The sequence below is a fragment of the Grampus griseus genome (assembly GCF_964374135.1).
Source record: "Grampus griseus genome assembly, chromosome: 13".
Taxonomy (NCBI): domain Eukaryota; kingdom Metazoa; phylum Chordata; class Mammalia; order Artiodactyla; family Delphinidae; genus Grampus; species Grampus griseus.
In genome coordinates this window covers 39677307-39697235 of record NC_139007.1, presented here as the reverse complement: position 1 = coordinate 39697235, position 19929 = coordinate 39677307, and the positions used below count along the sequence as shown (strand labels likewise).

The window sequence follows — 19929 nt, the reverse complement described above, 5'->3', positions numbered from 1 at the left end:
GGAGAAAAGAGGACCAAAATCAATAAAATTATACATGAAAGAGGAGACATTACAACTGATATCATGGAAATACAAAGGCTCATACAAGACAACTATAAACAATTGATATACACCAAAAAACTGGACAATCTAGAAGAACTGGATAAATTCCTAGAAACATACAACCTACCAAGGCTGAATCATGAAGAAATGGAAATTTTGAACTAATAATGAGTAAGAAGATTGAATCAGTAATAAAAACCTCCCAACAAAGCAAGCCCAGGACCAGATGGTCTCACTGGTGATTTCTACCAAAAATTTACAGAAGAATTAATACCAATCTCTCAAACACTTCTAAAAATTGAAGAGGGAACACTCCCAAACTCATTTTATGAGGCCAGCATTACCCTGATACCAAGGCCAGATGAGGACATTAGGAGAAAAGAAAACTACAGATCGATATCATCAATGAATATACGTACAGAAATTCTCAACAAAATGCTAGCAAATCAAATTCAACAGTACATTAAAGTTATTATACACCATGATCAAGTGGGATTCATCCTTGGAATGCAAGAATGGTTCAACATGCAAATCAGTAAATGTGATACATCACATTAATAGAATGAAAGACAAAAATCACATGACATCTCAAATAGATGCATGTGACAAAATTCAACATTCATTCATGATAAAAACTCTCAACAAGTTGTGTATAGAAGGGACATACCTCCACATAATAAAGACCATATATGACAAGCCCACAGCTAACAGACTCAATGATAAAAGGTTGAAAGATTTTCCACTAAGATCAGGAACAAGACAAGGGTGCCCACTCTCACCACTCCTGTTCAACACAGTACTGGAAATCCTGGCCAGAACAATAAGGCAAGAAAAAGGAGTAAAAAGGATCCAAATCAGAAAGGATGAAGTAAAATTACTCCTATTTGCAGCTGATATATAGATAGAAAATCCTAAAAACTCCAGGAAAAAACTGATAAATGGATTCAGTAAATTTGCAGGATAATAAATCAAGATACAAAAAAACCAGTTCAGTTTCTATACACTAACAATGAATTATCTGAAAAAGAAATAAAACAATCCCCTTTACAATAGAATCAAAAACAAGTACTTAGGAATAAATTTAACCAAGGAGGTAAAAGAGCTGTACCATGAAAACTATATGACACTGATGAAAGAAACTGAAGAAAATGTAATTTAATGGAAAGTATCCAGTGTTCATGGTCTGGAAGAATAAATAATGTTTAAAAGTAATTACAGATTCATTACAATCTCTGTTAAGATTCCAATGGCATTTTTTTATAGAAATAAAACAAATGATTCAAAATTTTTTATGGAACCACAGAAGATCCCAAAAAGCCAAAGCAATCCTGAGAAAGAAGAATTTAAAAAAACAAAACTGGAGGCATCAGGACTTCCCTGTGGTCCAGTGGTTAAGACTCTGGGATCCCAATGCAGGGGGCCCAGGTTTGATCCCTGGTCAGGGAACTAGATTCCACATGCCACAGCTAAAAGATCCCCCACACAGCAATGACGATCCTACATGCTGCAACTAAGAACTGGCACAACCAAATAAATAATAATAATAAAAAAACTGGAGGCATCACACTTCTTGATTTCAAACCATATTACTAAGCTATGATAATCAAAACAGTATGCTACTGGCATAAAAACAGACACGTAGGCTGATGAAACAGAATTGAGAGCTCAAAAATAAACCTATCCATACATAGTCTAGTAATATTTGGCCAGGGAGCCAAGAATAGTCAATGGAGAAAAGATAATCTCTTCAATAAATAATGCTGGGAAAACTGGATATTCACATCCAAAAAAAGCTGAAAATAGACCCCTTTCTTACATCATACACAAAAGCAGAATTGGACTAAAGATTTAAATGTTAGGCCTGAAACCATGAAACTCTTAGAATAAAACATAGGAGAAAAGCTCCTTGATATCCGTCTTGTCAATGATTTTGTGGATATGACACCAAAAGCACAAGAAACAAAAGCAAAAATAAGCAAATGGGGCTACATCCAACTAAAAAGCTTCTGTACAGTAAAGGAAGTGATCAACAAAATGAAAAGGCAACCTATGGAATGAGAAAATATTTGCAAACCACGTTATCTCATAAGGGGTTAACAGCCAAAATATATAGGGAACTCATACCACTCAATAGCACAAAAACAAATAATCCAACTAAAAAATGGGCAAAGGACTCGAACAGATATTTTTCCAAAGGAGACATACAAACGGCCAACAGGAACATGAAAAGGTGCTCAACATCACTAATCATCAGGGAAATGAAAATCAAAACCACGATGAGATATCACCTCACACCTATTAGAATATTATCAAAAAGGAGAGATAGAGCTTCCCCGGTGGTGCAGTAGTTAAGAATCCACCTGCCAATGCAGGGGACATGGGTTCGAGCCCTGGTCCAGGAAGATCCCACATGCTGCAGAGCAACTAAGCCCGTGCGCCACAACTACTGAGCCTGAGCACTAGAGCCCGCGAGCCACAACTACTGAAGCCCATGTGCCTAGAGCCCGTGCTCCGCCACAAGAGAAGCCACTGCAATGAGAAGCCCGTGCACCACAATGAAGAGTAGCCCCCGCTCACTGCAACCAGAGAAAGCCCATGTGCAGCAATGAAGACCCAATGCAGCCAAAAATAAATTTATTTTTTAAAAAAAGATAAGTGCTGGCAAGAATGTGGAGAAAAGGGAACCCTTGTACATATTAATGGGAATATAAATTGGTGCAGCTACTATGGAAAACAGTGTGGAGGTTCCCCTAAAAATTCAAAATAGAACTACCATATGATTCAGCAATCACAATTCTGGCTATTTATTTGAAGAAAACAAAAACACTAACTCAAAAAGATATATGTACCCCCCCTGTTCATTGCAGCATTAATTACAATAGACAAGACATGAAAGCAACCTAAGTGTCCATCAATGGATGAATGGATAAAGATGTGTTATATATACACAAAGAATATTATTCAGCTATTAAAAAAAAAAAGAAGGAAATCTTGCCTTTTGTTAAATGGATGGACCTTGAGGACATTATGCCTCAGTGAAGTAAGTCAGACAAAGAAAAATACCATATGATCTCACTAATATGTGGAATCTTAAGTACCCCCTCAAAAACAAAAACAAAAACTGAACTCATAAAAACAGAACAGATTGGTAGGTAGTTGCCAGAGACAGGGGGTGAGGGATAGGGGAAATGACTGAAGGTGGTCAAAAGGTACAAACTCACAAGATAAATAAGTTCTGGAGATGTAGTGTACAGCATGGTGACTATAGTTAATAATACTGTATTGTGTATTGAAAGTTGCTAAGAGAATAGATTTTAAAAGTTCTCACCACACACACACAGAGTTTTAACTAGGTGAGGTGATGGACGTGTTAACTAACCTTATTATGGTGACCATTTTGCAGTATATACAGATATCAAATCATTACATTGTACACCTTAAACTTACACATGCTATATGTCAATTACATCTTAATAAAGCTGGACAAAATTAAATTTAAAAAGAAAATCATGATCCTATTTTAGCCTGTCCTACTAACATAATGTATAAATTAACTAATAAGGACATCAATGGTTTGTCAATTAAGAAAATCATGAGAGACCTGCCAAGAACTCTGTTGTTACATCTAAAACTGAAAATACATTATAGTGAAATAAAAACTTACAAATATTTATCATTTGTCTTGCCGTTTGCTTCAATTTGTTAACACTGACATTTCTCCCTTTTTCTCCCTCACACTTAACTACTGCATGATATTCCTTAAAGAGGTAAAACTACTGAATATCAAATATTATTCATTCATAATTTATTTAATGCTTACTGCACACAAGGTATTATGCTAGGGACTGGGGACCCAAAGGCAGTTAAGCCTTGCCTCGAGTAACTAACAGGTTTTTTTTAGATTAATTTCAGATTAAAAATACCACATAGTGGGTTTTTTTTTCTTTTTTTTTAACCAAGGACTTTCTATTCCCATAAATTGGGAGGGATGGAAGAAGGGTGATTACAAAATACGAACGCACTTTTAATTTTGAAAACATAATGTAATTGATTTGCATAGTAGTATTCTTCAAATTTCTTCATAAAACCATAAGGAAAACGAATAATACTACTAAAATGTTAACCATAGAAAATTATGATACAACATTAAAAGACTATTGATGCCTGTTGGTGGATTCTGAACACAATTAGGACTTGATGGGACGTGTACTTTATTTTTAAAATCATGTGTAAAAGCCCCAAAGGGTCCTGAGTCACACGTAGGAAGACAGACCTACATTTAAATATAAAATTAAAATGGTTTTTGTTGTATTTCAACCCAAGTTTTATCTTAACTGGAAAGACTTCTTGCATAAGCTCAGAGAAGACAAGGGCAATGAACACATCATACCTGGGCATACAACATCATCGTGCAAAAGGAAAGGCTGTCAGGAAGGCGCGGTGGCCACTCCAGCTGCCCGAAACCATCCCACTCACCTTCCATACACAGAATTGATGATAATTTGGTAAACTAACAAAATAACAAAAGGTTAAACAGTTACAAAATGTGATTCTTGTATGCAGAGCTAAGAAAACCAATGAGTAATAACCCTCACGTGGCCGTATCAGATATGCATATCTGTTCCCCCAGGATTAACCTGCTTGCTCATGTAAAAAAAATAAGTCAGTGTTTTATGGGCTACAAATACATTTAAAACCCTAATAAATTGTTCATCTCTATCAGTAATTGAAGGATTTTTTTTCCTTTTAATCAGACCGTGGATCTCAAGAAAATTTAAAAACCATGTATAATAACCTATTTAACTCAGACCCCCATCAGAGAAAGATACAAAATTTAACTTACTTGCTTTTTACATCAAGAGCAGAAAAAAATCCACAAAATTACTGAATCTCTCTAATCTAAAACCTCTTGAGCCCCAGACAAATCGTCTTGACCTTATTATGGTCACAAACGAACGACCTTAGCTCCCAAATTTACATTTGTCATGTACTTCCAATCCTGGTAACCAGACCTACTCAACTAAGCTAGAAAACTCCTGCCTCTAACACATTCCTCACATCTAATCCATTACCAAAATTTACCAATCCCTACAGAGTCTGCCTTTACAAAATAAATCCCTTTACTTCAACTGCCAATAGCAAGCAGACTCCAATCACTTTCTTGTCCTGATGTTTCCAACAGATATGCTGTTTCTCTCTCTCCAATCCATTCTCCATGCTATTTCCAGAGTGACCTTTATCACTCCCCTGATTAAAACATGCTTCTAGGACAAGGGTCACTCTCTCTCACTTAGCATCTCTTTCTGATCTTGTTCCTGCCGGTCTGTCTCTCTGGCCTCCTTGCTGACAATCCCCTTGCACTAGACACAGAATTCCATATGGGTCTCCAAAAGCTGTGTGTGGTCTTCACCCTCTGCCCTCTCTGCCTTCTTCAACCAGGCAACTCCATTTTTCCCTTAGAATTTAGCCTGAGGGTCAGCTTGCCCAGGAATCTGTCTGATTTGGATTCTTCTCTGCACCCCCAGAGCCTCCTCTGCTAACACCTTCACAGCACCTCCTACACCTGGAATCACTGACCCCCCCCCCCTCCGCATCCCCAGGTCAATGTAAACCCTCAGAGGCAGGGACTATATCTCACTCAACTGTGTATTACTGTACGTACACCTAACCTGGAACATAGTGAACAGTCAATAAATACCTGTCATTTAATGCCTATAATGCCTTACCTAGAAGGTAAGTATACCTTACCTTATAGAAGTGCTAGCTAGGTTCTTGAAAAAAAAGAAAAACCCATATTAAGGGGAGGTACTCAAGTCCTCGTGTGAACCTACAGAATCCCCATAAATGGTATGCTTTGCATCACCAAAAACAAATAGTCAATATACTAAATTTTTAAAATATCAAAGTCATTTTAGATACATTAAATTAATTACACAAGTACCTACAATTAAATTTCCATTTATTACTCCTTATATGCTAGAAACCTTTCAGGACAGCCTACTCTGAAAGGTGCAAAAAAGTCACCCTGTTCCATTAAATTTTCTTGTTTTACATAGTATACATAGTGCTATTGTAGACAATATTCAAACAAAGAGGCATTCAACTTTTTTCTGTTTTTCCTTTCTCCATCTAACAGCTTTTCATTTTGACTTTCAGTGTAGCTTCCTGCCACCTCCTTCCCTTGGTTAGTCATCCCAGCTCTCAATTCACTGTGAGTAACAAGAGTGTATTTTCCAAGGCCTGCATTTATTTTACCCACTTTGGATACACCACAGAAACCTCTCATCTGTTCCTGACCCCTTTTCTTCGTGACCTCTCTCCTCTCTTTGCCTAATTATTCTCAACAGGAATCGTTCACATATATTTTCATCCAATCAACAAACATTCATTAAGTGCCTAGATATAAGGAACAGAGTTAAGATTTTTAAGTTATGTGGTTTCAGAAAAGGTGCATTCATAGAAATCCAACCTGTGACTGTTATCCACAGTGAGAAATGCACTTTGCATGGCAAATTGGTACACAATGCTACATTTATGTATAGAAATAAAACTTCATGAAACGAGACTTAACCATACTATGTGCCGTGCACTGGAGCCTTCTACTGGATTCAGTTCAGTTCTGTTTCATTTTGTTACGTGGAGGCCTACTAAATTAAGTTCATGGCCCACTAATGAGTCCAGAATTACAATCTGAAAAGCACTGTCGGAAAACACAGGAAGGAAATTTGTGTTGTGGAGAGATTACTGTATTTAAAAAGAGCTAAAAATACCCTGGCAGGGCTGGAGAGAGAATGGCAAAAGAAAAAGAGGGGAAAAGAGAGGAACTAAAAGTAAAAGAAATAGGGAGTAAGGGGAAAGCAGAAAGAGATAATTAGAAAAGTATTTATAAGAAAAGCCGGAGAGGGTTAAAGAGAGAAAAGTAAAGGCCAGAATCAAAGAGAAAGAAAGACTTCTATGGTAATTTCTGGGGTGAGGGAAGAGGTCACAGCCTAGTTTCCTTGGGCTGAGGAATTGTTGTCACCTACCATCTCCCACCTGTGGAGGGAATTAGCTGATTAATCATTGATCACTGCCTCCCAACTGCTCTAATCCTTGAACCTTTAAAGACTGTACTCCCGGGTGTTTGGGAAAGATAACAAGGCCATTAAGGCAGAAATACTTCTTTAGCCTGCAGCAGAGAAGACAGCACTATCTGCAGAGGACTAGATGAAATCAATGAGGCAGGAGCGGGGGTGGGGAACCCCAGAGAGTGACTTGTATGTAGGGACTCATCACTGAAAACCGTGAAAAGTAACAAAGTTGAGCTAATCATGGCCTAGTGTCAAGCTCACCTCATCGGTGTGAAAAGGTGCCCTAATTCTGTGTCACAGCAGCTCTGATTTGTGAAATGCTTCCCCTAGCAGAAGCCCATTCCCAGGGGCATTCTCTCTAAGGTCAGTAAATGCTACTTACTGTGAGATGTACTTAGGGAATAAACTCAACCGTAGGGTCCTAAAACAGTAAACACACTTATTTAGCTCATCCTGCATTGGAAGAATCCTAAATTAGACACATTTTACCCAAACTCTATGTATTACATTTTGAACCACTTCTTAGAGGTAATTTTAAACAAGTGAGACGTGTTCCTAGAATAGGTGAACCATGGAACAGCAGGCACTAATAATAGGCGAGTTCATGTTCTTTTTAACCTACACTGATTGGCACTTACTGCTTAGTTAAAAACTCCTCAGAACTGGTGGGAGTGTACAATGAGAGCAGGGTGCTCTGGCATGAATACAGCAAATCACCGCTGGGCTACACAGCACCCCACCCGCCCTGGCACAGCGAGTCCTTCCACGCAGGCCCTTCTCATTCTGCATTTGGTCACAGGTGCAAGTGGAAGCAGGATAGAGAAAAAAATGCTAAAACCTTGGTGTGCTTACTTTTCTCCTCTATCAGAAGGCAGGAGAGGGCAGAGGGCTTATGAGCAGGAAATAGAATAGGGGAAGAACTAAAAAGTGTTCAAGGATGGGTGAGGTGGGTTTCTAGGGATGCTCATGGGGCCCATGCAGGCTCTGATGGTAATGGGAGGGGTGGGGGGTGAGAGTCAGTACATTTCAACAAACATTTACTGAGCACTCAATTTAGGTACTACTCAGGAGGCAGCAGGGAACACAAAGATGGGCTGCCCTCTAAGAACCTACAACTTACTAGGATGACAGTAACTCTAAATAGCAGTAGCACTGTTCTCATGATGGCTTAAACAACCTCCACATCATGTTATGAGTCAAGCAAAGTATGCTTGCCCAGGAAGCATGTCTACGTTTGGGACAATATGCTGGGTACCAGGAAAAGAGTAAAGGTATATTCTCTTTAAATATTAAAAACAATTTCCAAGCTCAATGGGGCTGAAACATTATGCCTGCATACAGAGCTGCCTACAAACTAGATCATGTCAGAAGATCAAAATGAGGGTTGTTCACACTAATAACCCAGTATTTTTACCACTGTGGGTATAAGAGCAGCTGGTAACACTAGGCATTTACAGCTTAGTGATGGAAAGCCAGCTCATCTGGGTTTGAATCCTGTTCCTCCACTTGCTAGCTGTTTGACCTTGGGAAAGTTACATAACTTCTCTGTGCTTCAGTTTCCCCATCTGTAAAATGAAGATGATAGTTAAGACCTACTTTCTAGAGCTCTGTCTCCGAGGATCGATTCGGCACTGGTGTACAGAGAAGCTGAGATTTCGACATCACAGGAAGAAATAGCCTTTTCTGTGGTGATGACCAGAAGTTTTCCTCAGCACACCTCTCAGCTTCTCCTTCCAGCTTCAACACTTTGGGAACCTGCCATACTTGATCTCTTTGGAGACGTATTCTGGGACAAATCCTCTAGATACAGAAAATGTTAAGAGTATGTTTAAGATGACTTCCGGGAAGATGGCGGAAGAGTAAGACTCGGAGATCAGCTTCCTCCCCACAGATACACCAGAAATACATCTACACGTGGAACAACTCCTACGGAGCACCTACTGAACGCTGGCAGAAGACCTCAGACCTCCCAAAAGACAAGGAACCCCCCACGTACCTGGTTAGGGCAAAAGAAAAAAATAAACAGAGACAAAAGGATAGGGACGGGTCCTGCATCAGCGGGAGGGAGCTGTGAAGGAGGAAAAGTGTCCACACACTAGGAAGCCCCTTCGCGGGTGGAGACTGCGGGTGGCGGAGTGGGGGAGCTTCGGGGCCGCGGAGGAGAGCACAGCAACAGGGGTGCAGAGGGCAAAGCGGAGAGATTCCAGCGCAGGGGATCGGGGCCGACCGGCACTCACCAGCCGAGAGGCTTGTCTGCTCGCCCGACGGGGCGGGCGGGGCTGGGAGCTGAGGCTCCGGCTTCTGTCGGAGCGCCGGGAGAGGACTGAAGTTGGCGGCGTGAACACAGCCTGCAGGGCGTTAGTGCACCGCGGCTAGCCGGGAGGGAGTCCGGGGAAAAGTCTGGACCTGCCGAAGAGGCAAGAGACTTTTTCTTCCCTCTTTGTTTCCTGGTGCACGAGGAGAGGGGATTAAGAACGCTGCTTAAGAGAGCTCCAGAGACGGGCGCGAGCCGCGGCTAAAAGTGCGGAGCGCAGAGACAGACATGAGACGCTAAGGCCGCTGCCGCCGCCACCAAGAAGCCTGTGTGCGAACACAGGTCACTATCCACACCCCCTTCCGGGGAGCCTGTGCAGCCCGCCACTGCCAGGGTCCCGGGATCCAGGGACAACTTCCCTGGGAGAACGCACGGCGCGCCTCAGGCTGGTGCAACGTCTCCCCGGCCTCTGCCGCCGCGGGCCCGCCCCGCACTCCGTGACCCTCCCTACCCCCCCGGCCTGAGTGAGCCAGAGCCTCCGAATCAGCGGCTCCTTTAACCCCGTCCTGTCTGAGCAAAGAACAGACGCCCTCCGGCAACCTACACGCACAGGCGGGGCCAAATCCAAAGCTGAGCCCCTGGGAGCTGTGAGAACAAAGAAGAGAAAGGGAAATCTCTCCCAGCAGCCTCAGAAGCAGTGGATTAAAGCTCCACAATCAACTTGATGTACCCTGCATCTGTGGAATACATGAATAGACAACGGATCATCCCAAATTAAGAATCGGTGTGGATGAAAGGCTCTTGGTGCTGCAGCCAGGAGTTAGTGCTGTGCCTCTGAGGTGGGAGAGCCAACTTCAGGACACTGGTCCACAAGAGGCCTCCCAGCTGCACATAATATCAAACGGCGAAAATCTCCCAGAGATCTCCACCTCAACGCCAGCACCCAGCTTCACTCAACGACCAGCAAGCTACAGTGCTGGACATCCTATGCCAAACAACTAGCAAGACAGGAACACAACCCCACCCATTAGCAGAGAGGCTGCCCCAAATCATAAGTCTACAGACACCCCAAAACACACCACCAGACGTGGACCTGCCCACCAGAAAGACAAGATCCAGCCTCATCCACCAGAACACAGGCACTAGTACCCTCCACCAGGAAGCCTACACAACCCACTGAACCAACCTTAGCCACTGGGGACAGACACAAAAAACAACAGGAACTACGAACCTTCAGCCTGCGAAAAGGAGACCCCAAACACAGTAAGATAAGCAAAATGAAAAGACAGAAAAACACACAACAGATGAAGGAGCAAGATAAAAACCCACCAGACCTAACAAATGAAGAGGAAATAGGCAGTCTACCTGAAAAAGAATTCAGAATAATGATAGTAAAGATGATCCAAAATCTTGGAAATAGAATGGACAAAATGCAAGAAACATTTAACAAGGACCTAGAAGAACTAAAGATGAAACAAACAATGATGAACAACACAATAAGTGAAATGAAAAATACTCTAGATGGGATCAATAGCAGAATAACTGAGGCAGAAGAACGGATAAGTGACCTGGAAGATAAAATAGTGGAAATAACTACTGCAGAGCAGAATAAAGAAAAAATAATGAAAAGAACTGAGGACAGTCTCAGAGACCTCTGGGACAACATTAAAGGCACCAATATTCGAATTATAGGGGTTCCAGAAGAAGAAGAGAAAAAGAAAGGGACTGAGAAAATATTTGAAGAGATTATAGTTGAAAACTTCCCTAATATGGGAAAGGAAATAGTTAATCAAATCCAGGAAGCACAGAGAGTCCCATACAGGATAAATCCAAGGAGAAATACGCCAAGACACATATTAATCAAACTGTCAAAAATTAAATACAAAGAAAGCATATTAAAAGCAGCAAGGGAAAAACAACAAATAACACACAAGGGAATCCCCATAAGGTTAACAGCTGATCTTTCAGCAGAAACTCTGCAAGCCAGAAGGGAGTGGCAGGACATATTGAAAGTGTTGAAGGAGAAAAACCTGCAACCAAGATTACTCTACCCAGCAAGGATCTCATTCAGATTTGAAGGAGAAATTAAAACCTTTACAGACAAGCAAAAGCTGAGAGAGTTCAGCACCACCAAACCAGCTCTACAACAACTGCTAAAGGAACTTCTCTAGGCAAGAAACACAAGAGAAGGAAAAGACCTACAATAACGAACCCAAAACAATTATGAAAATGGGAATGGGAACACACATATCGATAATTACCTTAAATGTAAATGGACTAAATGCTCCCACCAAAAGACACAGATTGGCTGAATGGATACAAAAACAAGATGCATATATTTGCGGTCGACAAGAGACCCACTTCAGACCTAGAGACACATACAGACTGAAAGTAAGGGGATGGAAAAAGGTACTTCATGCAAATGGAAACCAAAAGAAAGCTGGAGTAGCAATTCTCATATCAGACAAAATAGACTTTAAAACAAAGACTATTAGAAGAGACAAAGAAGGACACTACATAATGATCAAGGGATTGATCCAAGAAGAAGATATAACAATTGTAAATATTTATGCACCCAACATAGGAGCACCTCAATACATAAGGCAAATACTGACAGCCATAAAAGCGGAAATCAACAGTAACACATTCATACTAGGGGACTTTAACACCCCACTTTCACCAATGGACAGATGATCCAAAATGAAAATAAATACGGAAACACAAGCTTTAAATGATACATTAAACGAGATGGACTTAATTGATATTTATAGGACATTCCATCCAAAAACAACAGAATACACATTTTTCTCAAGTGCTTGTGGAACATTCTCCAGGATAGATCATATCTTGGGTCACAAATCAAGCCTTGGTCAATTTAAGAAAATTGAAATTGTATCAAGTATCTTTTCCGACCACAACGCTATGAGACTAGATATCAATTACAGGAAAAGATCTGTAAAAAATACAAACACATGGAGGCTAAACAATACACTACTTAATAACGAAGTGATCACTGAAGAAATCAAAGAGGAAATAAAAAAATACCTAGAAACAAATGGAGACAATGGAGACACGACAACTCAAAATCTATGGGATGCAACAAAAGCAGTTCTCAGAGGGAAGTTTATAGCAATACAATCCTACCTTAAGAAACAGGATACATCTCGAATAAACAACCTAACCTTGCACCTAAAGCAATTAGAGAAAGAAGAACAAAAAAACCCCAAAGTTAGCAGAAGGAAAGAAATCATAAAAATCAGATCAGAAATAAATGAAAAAGAAATGAAGGAAACGATAGCAAAGATCAATAAAACTAAAAGCTGGTTCTTTGAAAGGATAAACAAAATTGATAAACCATTAGCCAGACTCATCAAGAAAAAAAGGGAGAAGACTCAAATCAATAGAATTAGAAATGAAAAAGGAGAAGTAACAACTGACACTGCAGAAATACAAAAGATCATGAGAGATTACTACAAGCAACTCTATGCCAATAAAATGGACAACCTGGAAGAAATGGACAAATTCCTAGAAAGGCACAACCTGCCAAGACTGAATCAGGAAGAAATAGAAAATATGAACAGACCAATCACAAGCACTGAAATTGAAACTGTGATTAAAAATCTTCCAACAAGCAAAAGCCCAGGACCAGATGGCTTCACAGGCGAATTCTATCAAATATTTAGAGAAGAGCTATCACCTATCCTTCTCAAACTCTTCCAAAATCTAGCAGAGGGAGGAACACTCCCCAACTCATTCTACGAGGCCACCATCACCCTGATACCAAAAACAGACAAGGATGTCACAAAGAAAGAAAACTACAGGCCAATATCACTGATGAACATAGATGCAAAAATCCTCAACAAAATACTAGCAAACAGAATCCAACAGCACATTAAAAGGATCATACACCATGATCAAGTGGGGTTTATTCCAGGAATGCAAGGATTCTTCAATATATGCAAAACAATCAATGTGATATACCATATTAACAAATTGGAGGAGAAAAACCATATGATCATCTCAATAGATGCAGAGAAAGCTTTTGACAAAATTCAACACCCATTTATGATAAAAACCCTGCAGAAAGTAGGCATAGAGGGAACTTTCCTCAACATAATAAAGGCCATATATGACAAACCCACAGCCAACATCATCCTCAATGGTGAAAAACTGAAAGCATTTCCACTAAGATCAGGAACAAGACAAGGTTGCCCACTCTCACCACTCTTATTCAACATAGTTTTGGAAGTTTTCGCCACAGCAATCAGAGAAGAAAAGGAAATAAAAGGAATCCAAATCGGAAAAGAAGAAGTAAAGCTGTCACTCTTTGCAGATGACATGATACTATACATAGAGAATCCTAAAGATGCTACCAGAAAACTACTAGAGCTAATCAATGAATTTGGTAAAGTAGCAGGATACAAAATTAATGCACAGAAATCTCTGGCATTCCTATACACTAAGGATGAAAAATCTGAAAGTGAAATCAAGAAAACACTCCCATTTACCATTGCAACAAAAAGAATAAAATATCTAGGAATAATCCTACCTAAGGAGACAAAAGTCCTGTATGTAGAAAATTATAAGACACTGATGAAAGAAATTAAAGATGATACAAATAGATGGAGAGATATACCATGTTCTTGGATTGGAAGAATCAACATTGTGAAAATGACTCTACTACCCAAAGCAATCTACATATTCAATGCAATCCCTATCAAACTACCACTGGCATTTTTCACAGAACTAGAACAAAAAATTTCACAATTTGTATGGAAACACAAAAGACCTCGAATAGCCAAAGCAATCTTGAGAACGAAAAACGGAGCTGGAGGAATCAGGCTTCCTGACTTCAGACTATACTACAAAGCTACAGTAATCAAGACAGTATGGTACTGGCACAAAAACAGAAAGATAGATCAATGGAACAGGATAGAAAGCCCAGAGATAAACCCATGCATATATGGTCACCTTATCTTTGACAAAGGAGGCAGGAATGTACAGTGGAGAAAGGACAGCCTCTTCAATAAGTGGTGCTGGGAAAACTGGACAGCTACATGTAAAAGTATGAGATTAGATCACTCCCTAACACCATACACAAAAATAAGCTCAAAATGGATTAAAGACCTAAATGTAAGGCCAGAAACTATCAAACTCTTAGAGGAAAACATAGGCAGGACACTCTATGACATAAATCACAGCAAGGTCCTTTTTGGCCCACCTCCTAGAGAAATGGAAATAAAAACAAAAGTAAACAAATTGGGACCTAATGAAACTTAAAAGCTTTTGCGCAGCAAAGGAAACCATAAAGAAGACCAAAAGACAACCCTCAGAATGGGAGAAAATATTTGCAAATGAAGCAAGTGACAAAGGATTAATCTCCAAAATTTATAAGCAGCTCATGCAGCTTAATAACAAAAAGACAAACAACCCAATCCAAAAATGGGCAGAAGACCTATATAGACATTTCTCCAAAGAAGATATACAGAGTGCCAACAAACACATGAAAGAATGCTCAACATCACTAATCATTAGAGAAATGCAAATCAAAACTACAACGAGATATCATCTCACACCAGTCAGAATGGCCATCATCAAAAAATCTAGAAACAATAAATGCTGGAGAGGGTGTGGAGAAAAGGGAACCCTCTTGTGCTGTTGGTGGGAATGTAAATTGATACAGCCACTGTGGAGAACAGTATGGAGGTTCCTTAAAAAACTACAAATAGAACTACGATATGACCCAGCAATCCCACTACTGGGCATATACCCTGAGAAAACCATAATTCAAAAAGAGTCATGTACCAAAATGTTCATTGCAGCTCTATTTACAATAGCCCAGAGATGGAAACAACCTAAGTGTCCATCATCGGATGAATGGATAAAGAAGATGTGGCACATATATACAATGGAATATTACTCAGACATAAAAAGAAATGAAATTGAGCTATTTGTAATGAGGTGGATGGACCTAGAGTCTGTCATACAGAGTGAAGTAAGTCAGAAAGAGAGAGACAAATACCGTATGCTAACACATATATATGGAATTAAAGAAAAAAAAATGTCATGAAAAACCTAGGGGTGAAACAGGAATAAAGACACAGACTTACTACTAGAGAATGGACTTGAGGCTATGGGGAGGGGGAAGGGTAAACGGTGACAAAGCGAGAGAGAGGCATGGACATATATACACTACCAAACGTAAGGTAGATAGCTAGTGGGAAGCAGCCGCATAGCACAGGGAGATCAGCTCGGTGCTTTGTGACCGCCTGGAGGGGTGGGATAGGGAGGGTGGGAGGGAGGGAGACGCAAGCGGGAAGAGATATGGGAACATATGTATATATATAACTGATTCATTTTGTTGTGAAGCTGAAACTAACATACCACTGTAAAGCAATTATACTCCAATAAAGATGTTAAAATGAAAAAAAAAAAAGACCTACTTCCTAGAGTTACTGTGAGAATTGAGTTAATATAGATTAAGGTACATAGCATAGTGCCCATCACACACTGCTCAGGAAATGCTGGCTGATGTCATTTCTCCCTAATCACCACCCATACACCTAGGAAGTGGCATGAATCAAAGAGAGGGTCACACTCACAGAATACAGCTATGAGTGTTTGGGCTGCCGGTGCAGACATTGACTAGTTTGGGGTTTAACATCCGCTTCTAAGAAATGTCCTGCAAGAGCTTGGGTGACCGTGCCCAGCTCCCCATGCAGGTTTCTGCACCTCTGCTTCAGGAGCCCCTAATCCACTGGCTCCTTGCCTATTGTTTACTGTCAATATATTTTACATTGGTTGTTGTATACCTCATATTTAGAAAAGGAGTGTTGGTTTGCCTCATAATTTCAAGAAAAACTGGTAAGATTATGAATTGTCCAGAGATGAGTTGATACATATGTATGTATATAAACTTAAAATAAACTTACTATCAATATATTTTAAAAAATACCAGAACCCAAAACATAATAAGATGAGAATTTCCAGGATCTCATATAAATCTAATTTCTCTTGGTTTTGGCATAGCTTTAGAAATTTAAAATTGAAGAGCTGACATTTTAAGAACCTCGTTACAGTTTCAATTTAAAGCACGCGTGCACACACACCAAAAAACAACACTCTCGGGCAGTTGCCATGACAACATAATGCAGAGCCTACCAAGCTCTTTGTTATCCTGCTGAAGATGCTGCACCAAGACACACTCATGTTCGATTCTTTACTAATTAAGTGGAAAACGTTAAAAAAAAAATCCTAGATTCACATGGTTTTCATCTGTGCTAAGACTCAGAAATGCAAACACTAAATGTTTTGAGAAAAGGAATTTAAAAGTAACTTAACAGCAAGACCAATTACAGATCAAAGTAGACACAGTGTGGAAGGAAATGTGGGAACATGTTTTCCTTTTATGTTGTAATGCTATATTCACTTCATCACCTGCTCCTCCTAAGTTGTGCCATACTATTTTAATGGAAGAATCATTTGAATAATTTGGTTAACAGAGTCTCTTACTTTACTAACACATTGAAATACTTTCCTTCTTTGGCCACATATTTATCAGTTCATTTGGGAGCTCATACTTCCATATGCTAATTAGATCTACGAAAGAAAAACTGTCTCTAAGTTAATAGGAGTTCATATGTTTTGTTTTTGTTTTTGTTTTGTGGTACGCGGGCCTTTCACTGTTGTGGCCTCTCCCGTTGCGGAGCGCAGGCTCCAGATGCGCAGGCTCAGCGGCCTTGGCTCACGGGCTCAGCTGCCCCGCGGCATGTGGGATCCTCCCGGACCGGGGCACGAACCCGTGTCCCCTGCATCGGCAGGCGGACTCTCAACCACTGTGCCACCAGGGAAGCCTGTTCATATGTTTTTTAAAAAAGAGAAAAAAAAATAGTGAAGGGGAGAGAAAGAAGGGATAAATAGCCCTTTTGGAGGCTGTGATAAAACAGTCTTGGTTTTCCTTCCCCTTCTCTGATTAGCCATCTCTCTCTCCTCAGCGTTAAACTCAGATCCCCTCAAGACTCAGCTGTAGACCTTTTCTCACTCTGTTATTCTCTTTTCCTAAGTGGTGTCATCTTTAACCAGAGACTTTAATTATCACCAACATGCATTCACATTCCCAGAGGCTCTTTTCTGAGTTCCAGATCAGTTGATTCAACTGCCTCCTAAACATGGCCACTTTGATCCCCCTTGAAAGGCAAACAGGTTCCTCCTACGGTGCTCCTTACCTTGATAAATGGCAGCTGTCCATGGTCCTAACACAGGTCCGAATAGGTATTCAATACCTATTTGCTAAATGAATGAATGAATCAAACATATTGTTTCCAAAAAACCTAACGGCCATCCTCGGTAAGGCCTTTTCCCCATACCCAACTATTTCACTATCCAGTCTATTTCACTTTTTAATATTTCCTAGATTCATCCCATTTCCAAAATCCTCCCAGCCACTATTCTCTAAGGCACCAGTCTTTGCCTGGATCACTATAGTAGCCTCTTAACAATTAGGAACACGCAGATGTAGTACATGGAGAAGTCAGGCAGTCAGTATCTATCAAATAATTTACTAAACAAACTGATAAAGTTGTACCAAGAAAAGGGAAGAGAACATCTACTAAATGTCAACTCTGTGCCAGATACTGATCTAGATGCCTTGCATATCCTACCTCATTTAATCACCACAGTGACCCCTTTTTATAGAGGAAACTCAGCTGATCATATGGCATCAGGAGCCACTCCTGGTCACAACCTTTGCTTTGTTTGGTCCCAACAAGCAGAGAACAATGACAAATAGGAAGAAGAAAGGGACAATGGTGATGATCACAACGTACTGAGGACGTATTCCAGACACTGATCTCAGCACTTTGCATGCATGATTTCATTTCAGCCCCACCATCCTCCTATGAAGCAGGTGCTACCATTAACCCATTTTGCAGACAAAGAAACTGAGCCCCACAGGACTTAAGTTACTTGCTCAAGGTAAAAAAAAAAAAAGAAGTCGCAGAGTGTTAAGTCAGGATATGAACCTAGTTCTATTTATTTAAGAATTTACTAAACTCCAAGTTATTCACTAAACAGCAAGTTAACAGAACTGGTGAAGATAGAGCTAGAAAAGACAAACCACTCCTGCCCTCAAGGGTCTTGCACTGAATTTGAGGAGCCTGTCTCCAGGGTCAGAGCTGTTTTTACATCCCACTGCTATCCACTGGAGAGCAGAGTTTCTGGAGGAAAATCCCCACCAACTCCAGTCCCACCTCCAAAGGCAAGGCAAGGCTCCCAACCTTTTCCCCATCCCCACAGCTGCCCAGTTTTCCTCGGATACGGTATTACACCAGGAGGAGATGCTTTAGTGCTTGTACTAATTTGGGGACAAGACAATGTTTTTCTCATAAAGTCTTAAAAAAAAGCACCCCGAATGGCATGAATACAAAGTTTTTTTTTTTTTTTTACAAGTCTAATCTAGTACTTACAATTTTATAACTCCATCTGGGCACCTGGAACAGAACTGCTGGCTGCTCTTGTCTTGTTTATGTTGACTCTGCCCCAGCTGCACAAATCTACAAATTATAACAGATAAAAAGCTAAAGAACTACCTGCCACAAATTCAGTAGGTCGCACAAAATGATATGGGCCTTCAAACGACAGTTATATGCTTATGTCAGAAAAGCACGCAAGAGTACCCTATGTGACACGAGACTCGATTTATAAATGACTGCCTGATGTTAGAGTGGGTTTATGAGAAGTAAAGGAGGAATGGGTTAAAATGTAAGTCGTAACCATGGACATAGGAATGAAACAAAACGTGTATTTCATTGCATCCCATTTACTCAAACGTGATACAGAACTTGAGCCAAAATGTTCCTGAAGCCAGGGAGATGATCTTGTAAGGCCTCGCATATCTAAGGGTGACAGCAGCAGGAAGCATGGGGAAACGTGAGGCAGTGGCAGGGACGGGGATGTCTGCAGTGAGACAAACAACAAGGAAATGCCAGATCGGGCTAGGGATCCATCTCCTGGAGCAACGATGCTGTAAGCACCCAGGGCATGGAGTTGGTTTCCTCAGGACCACAGGAATCCCCGGGTATATATACGCCAGCAGCTCGGAAGAGTACTTTCATCTGAGCTGGAGGGGACTAAGGAGACCACCTGCTGAGCACCACTGTCCCCCCCACCATCCCCCTCAGAGAAGCCTCCAACGACACTAATCCAGACCTGCAGCTAAGGCCAAAGGGACTCGCCCCAGGCCAGCTCGGCAAGGTAAGAGGATGCCTGGCAATGGGCCACTGATATTTCTCAAGTGTACCCATCTGAAGTGTGGCCTGGGCTACATGCACCCATCTTCCCCTCAGGGATGCAGTTTGTAGTTTTTATGAGGTTTTTTTAAAAGTCAGGAAAAGTGCTGAAGAAACTACCAATTATTCGATCAGTACAGCACTATAAAAAACTTTGATTACTCTTATCCAAACTTTTATCTTCAGCAAGTGAACAGCCTTGACATGTACACTTATGCTCTCTGCAATAAAGTCACATTACTCAGTCACTAACCCCAGATAAATCGTTCTTCCAGAT

At 40.6% G+C, this 19929-nt stretch overlaps 1 protein-coding gene across 1 annotated transcript in view; it reads right to left on the bottom strand.

Annotated features, from left to right (window-relative positions):
* Positions 1 to 19929, bottom strand: part of FIG4 (FIG4 phosphoinositide 5-phosphatase) — a 136959-nt gene that overhangs the window by 27551 nt on the left and 89479 nt on the right. The window contains exon 22 of the mRNA XM_082668728.1: positions 18831 to 18917. Coding sequence (XP_082524854.1) covers positions 18831 to 18917 — 87 coding nt within the window. The remainder of the gene's footprint in view (positions 1 to 18830; positions 18918 to 19929) is intronic.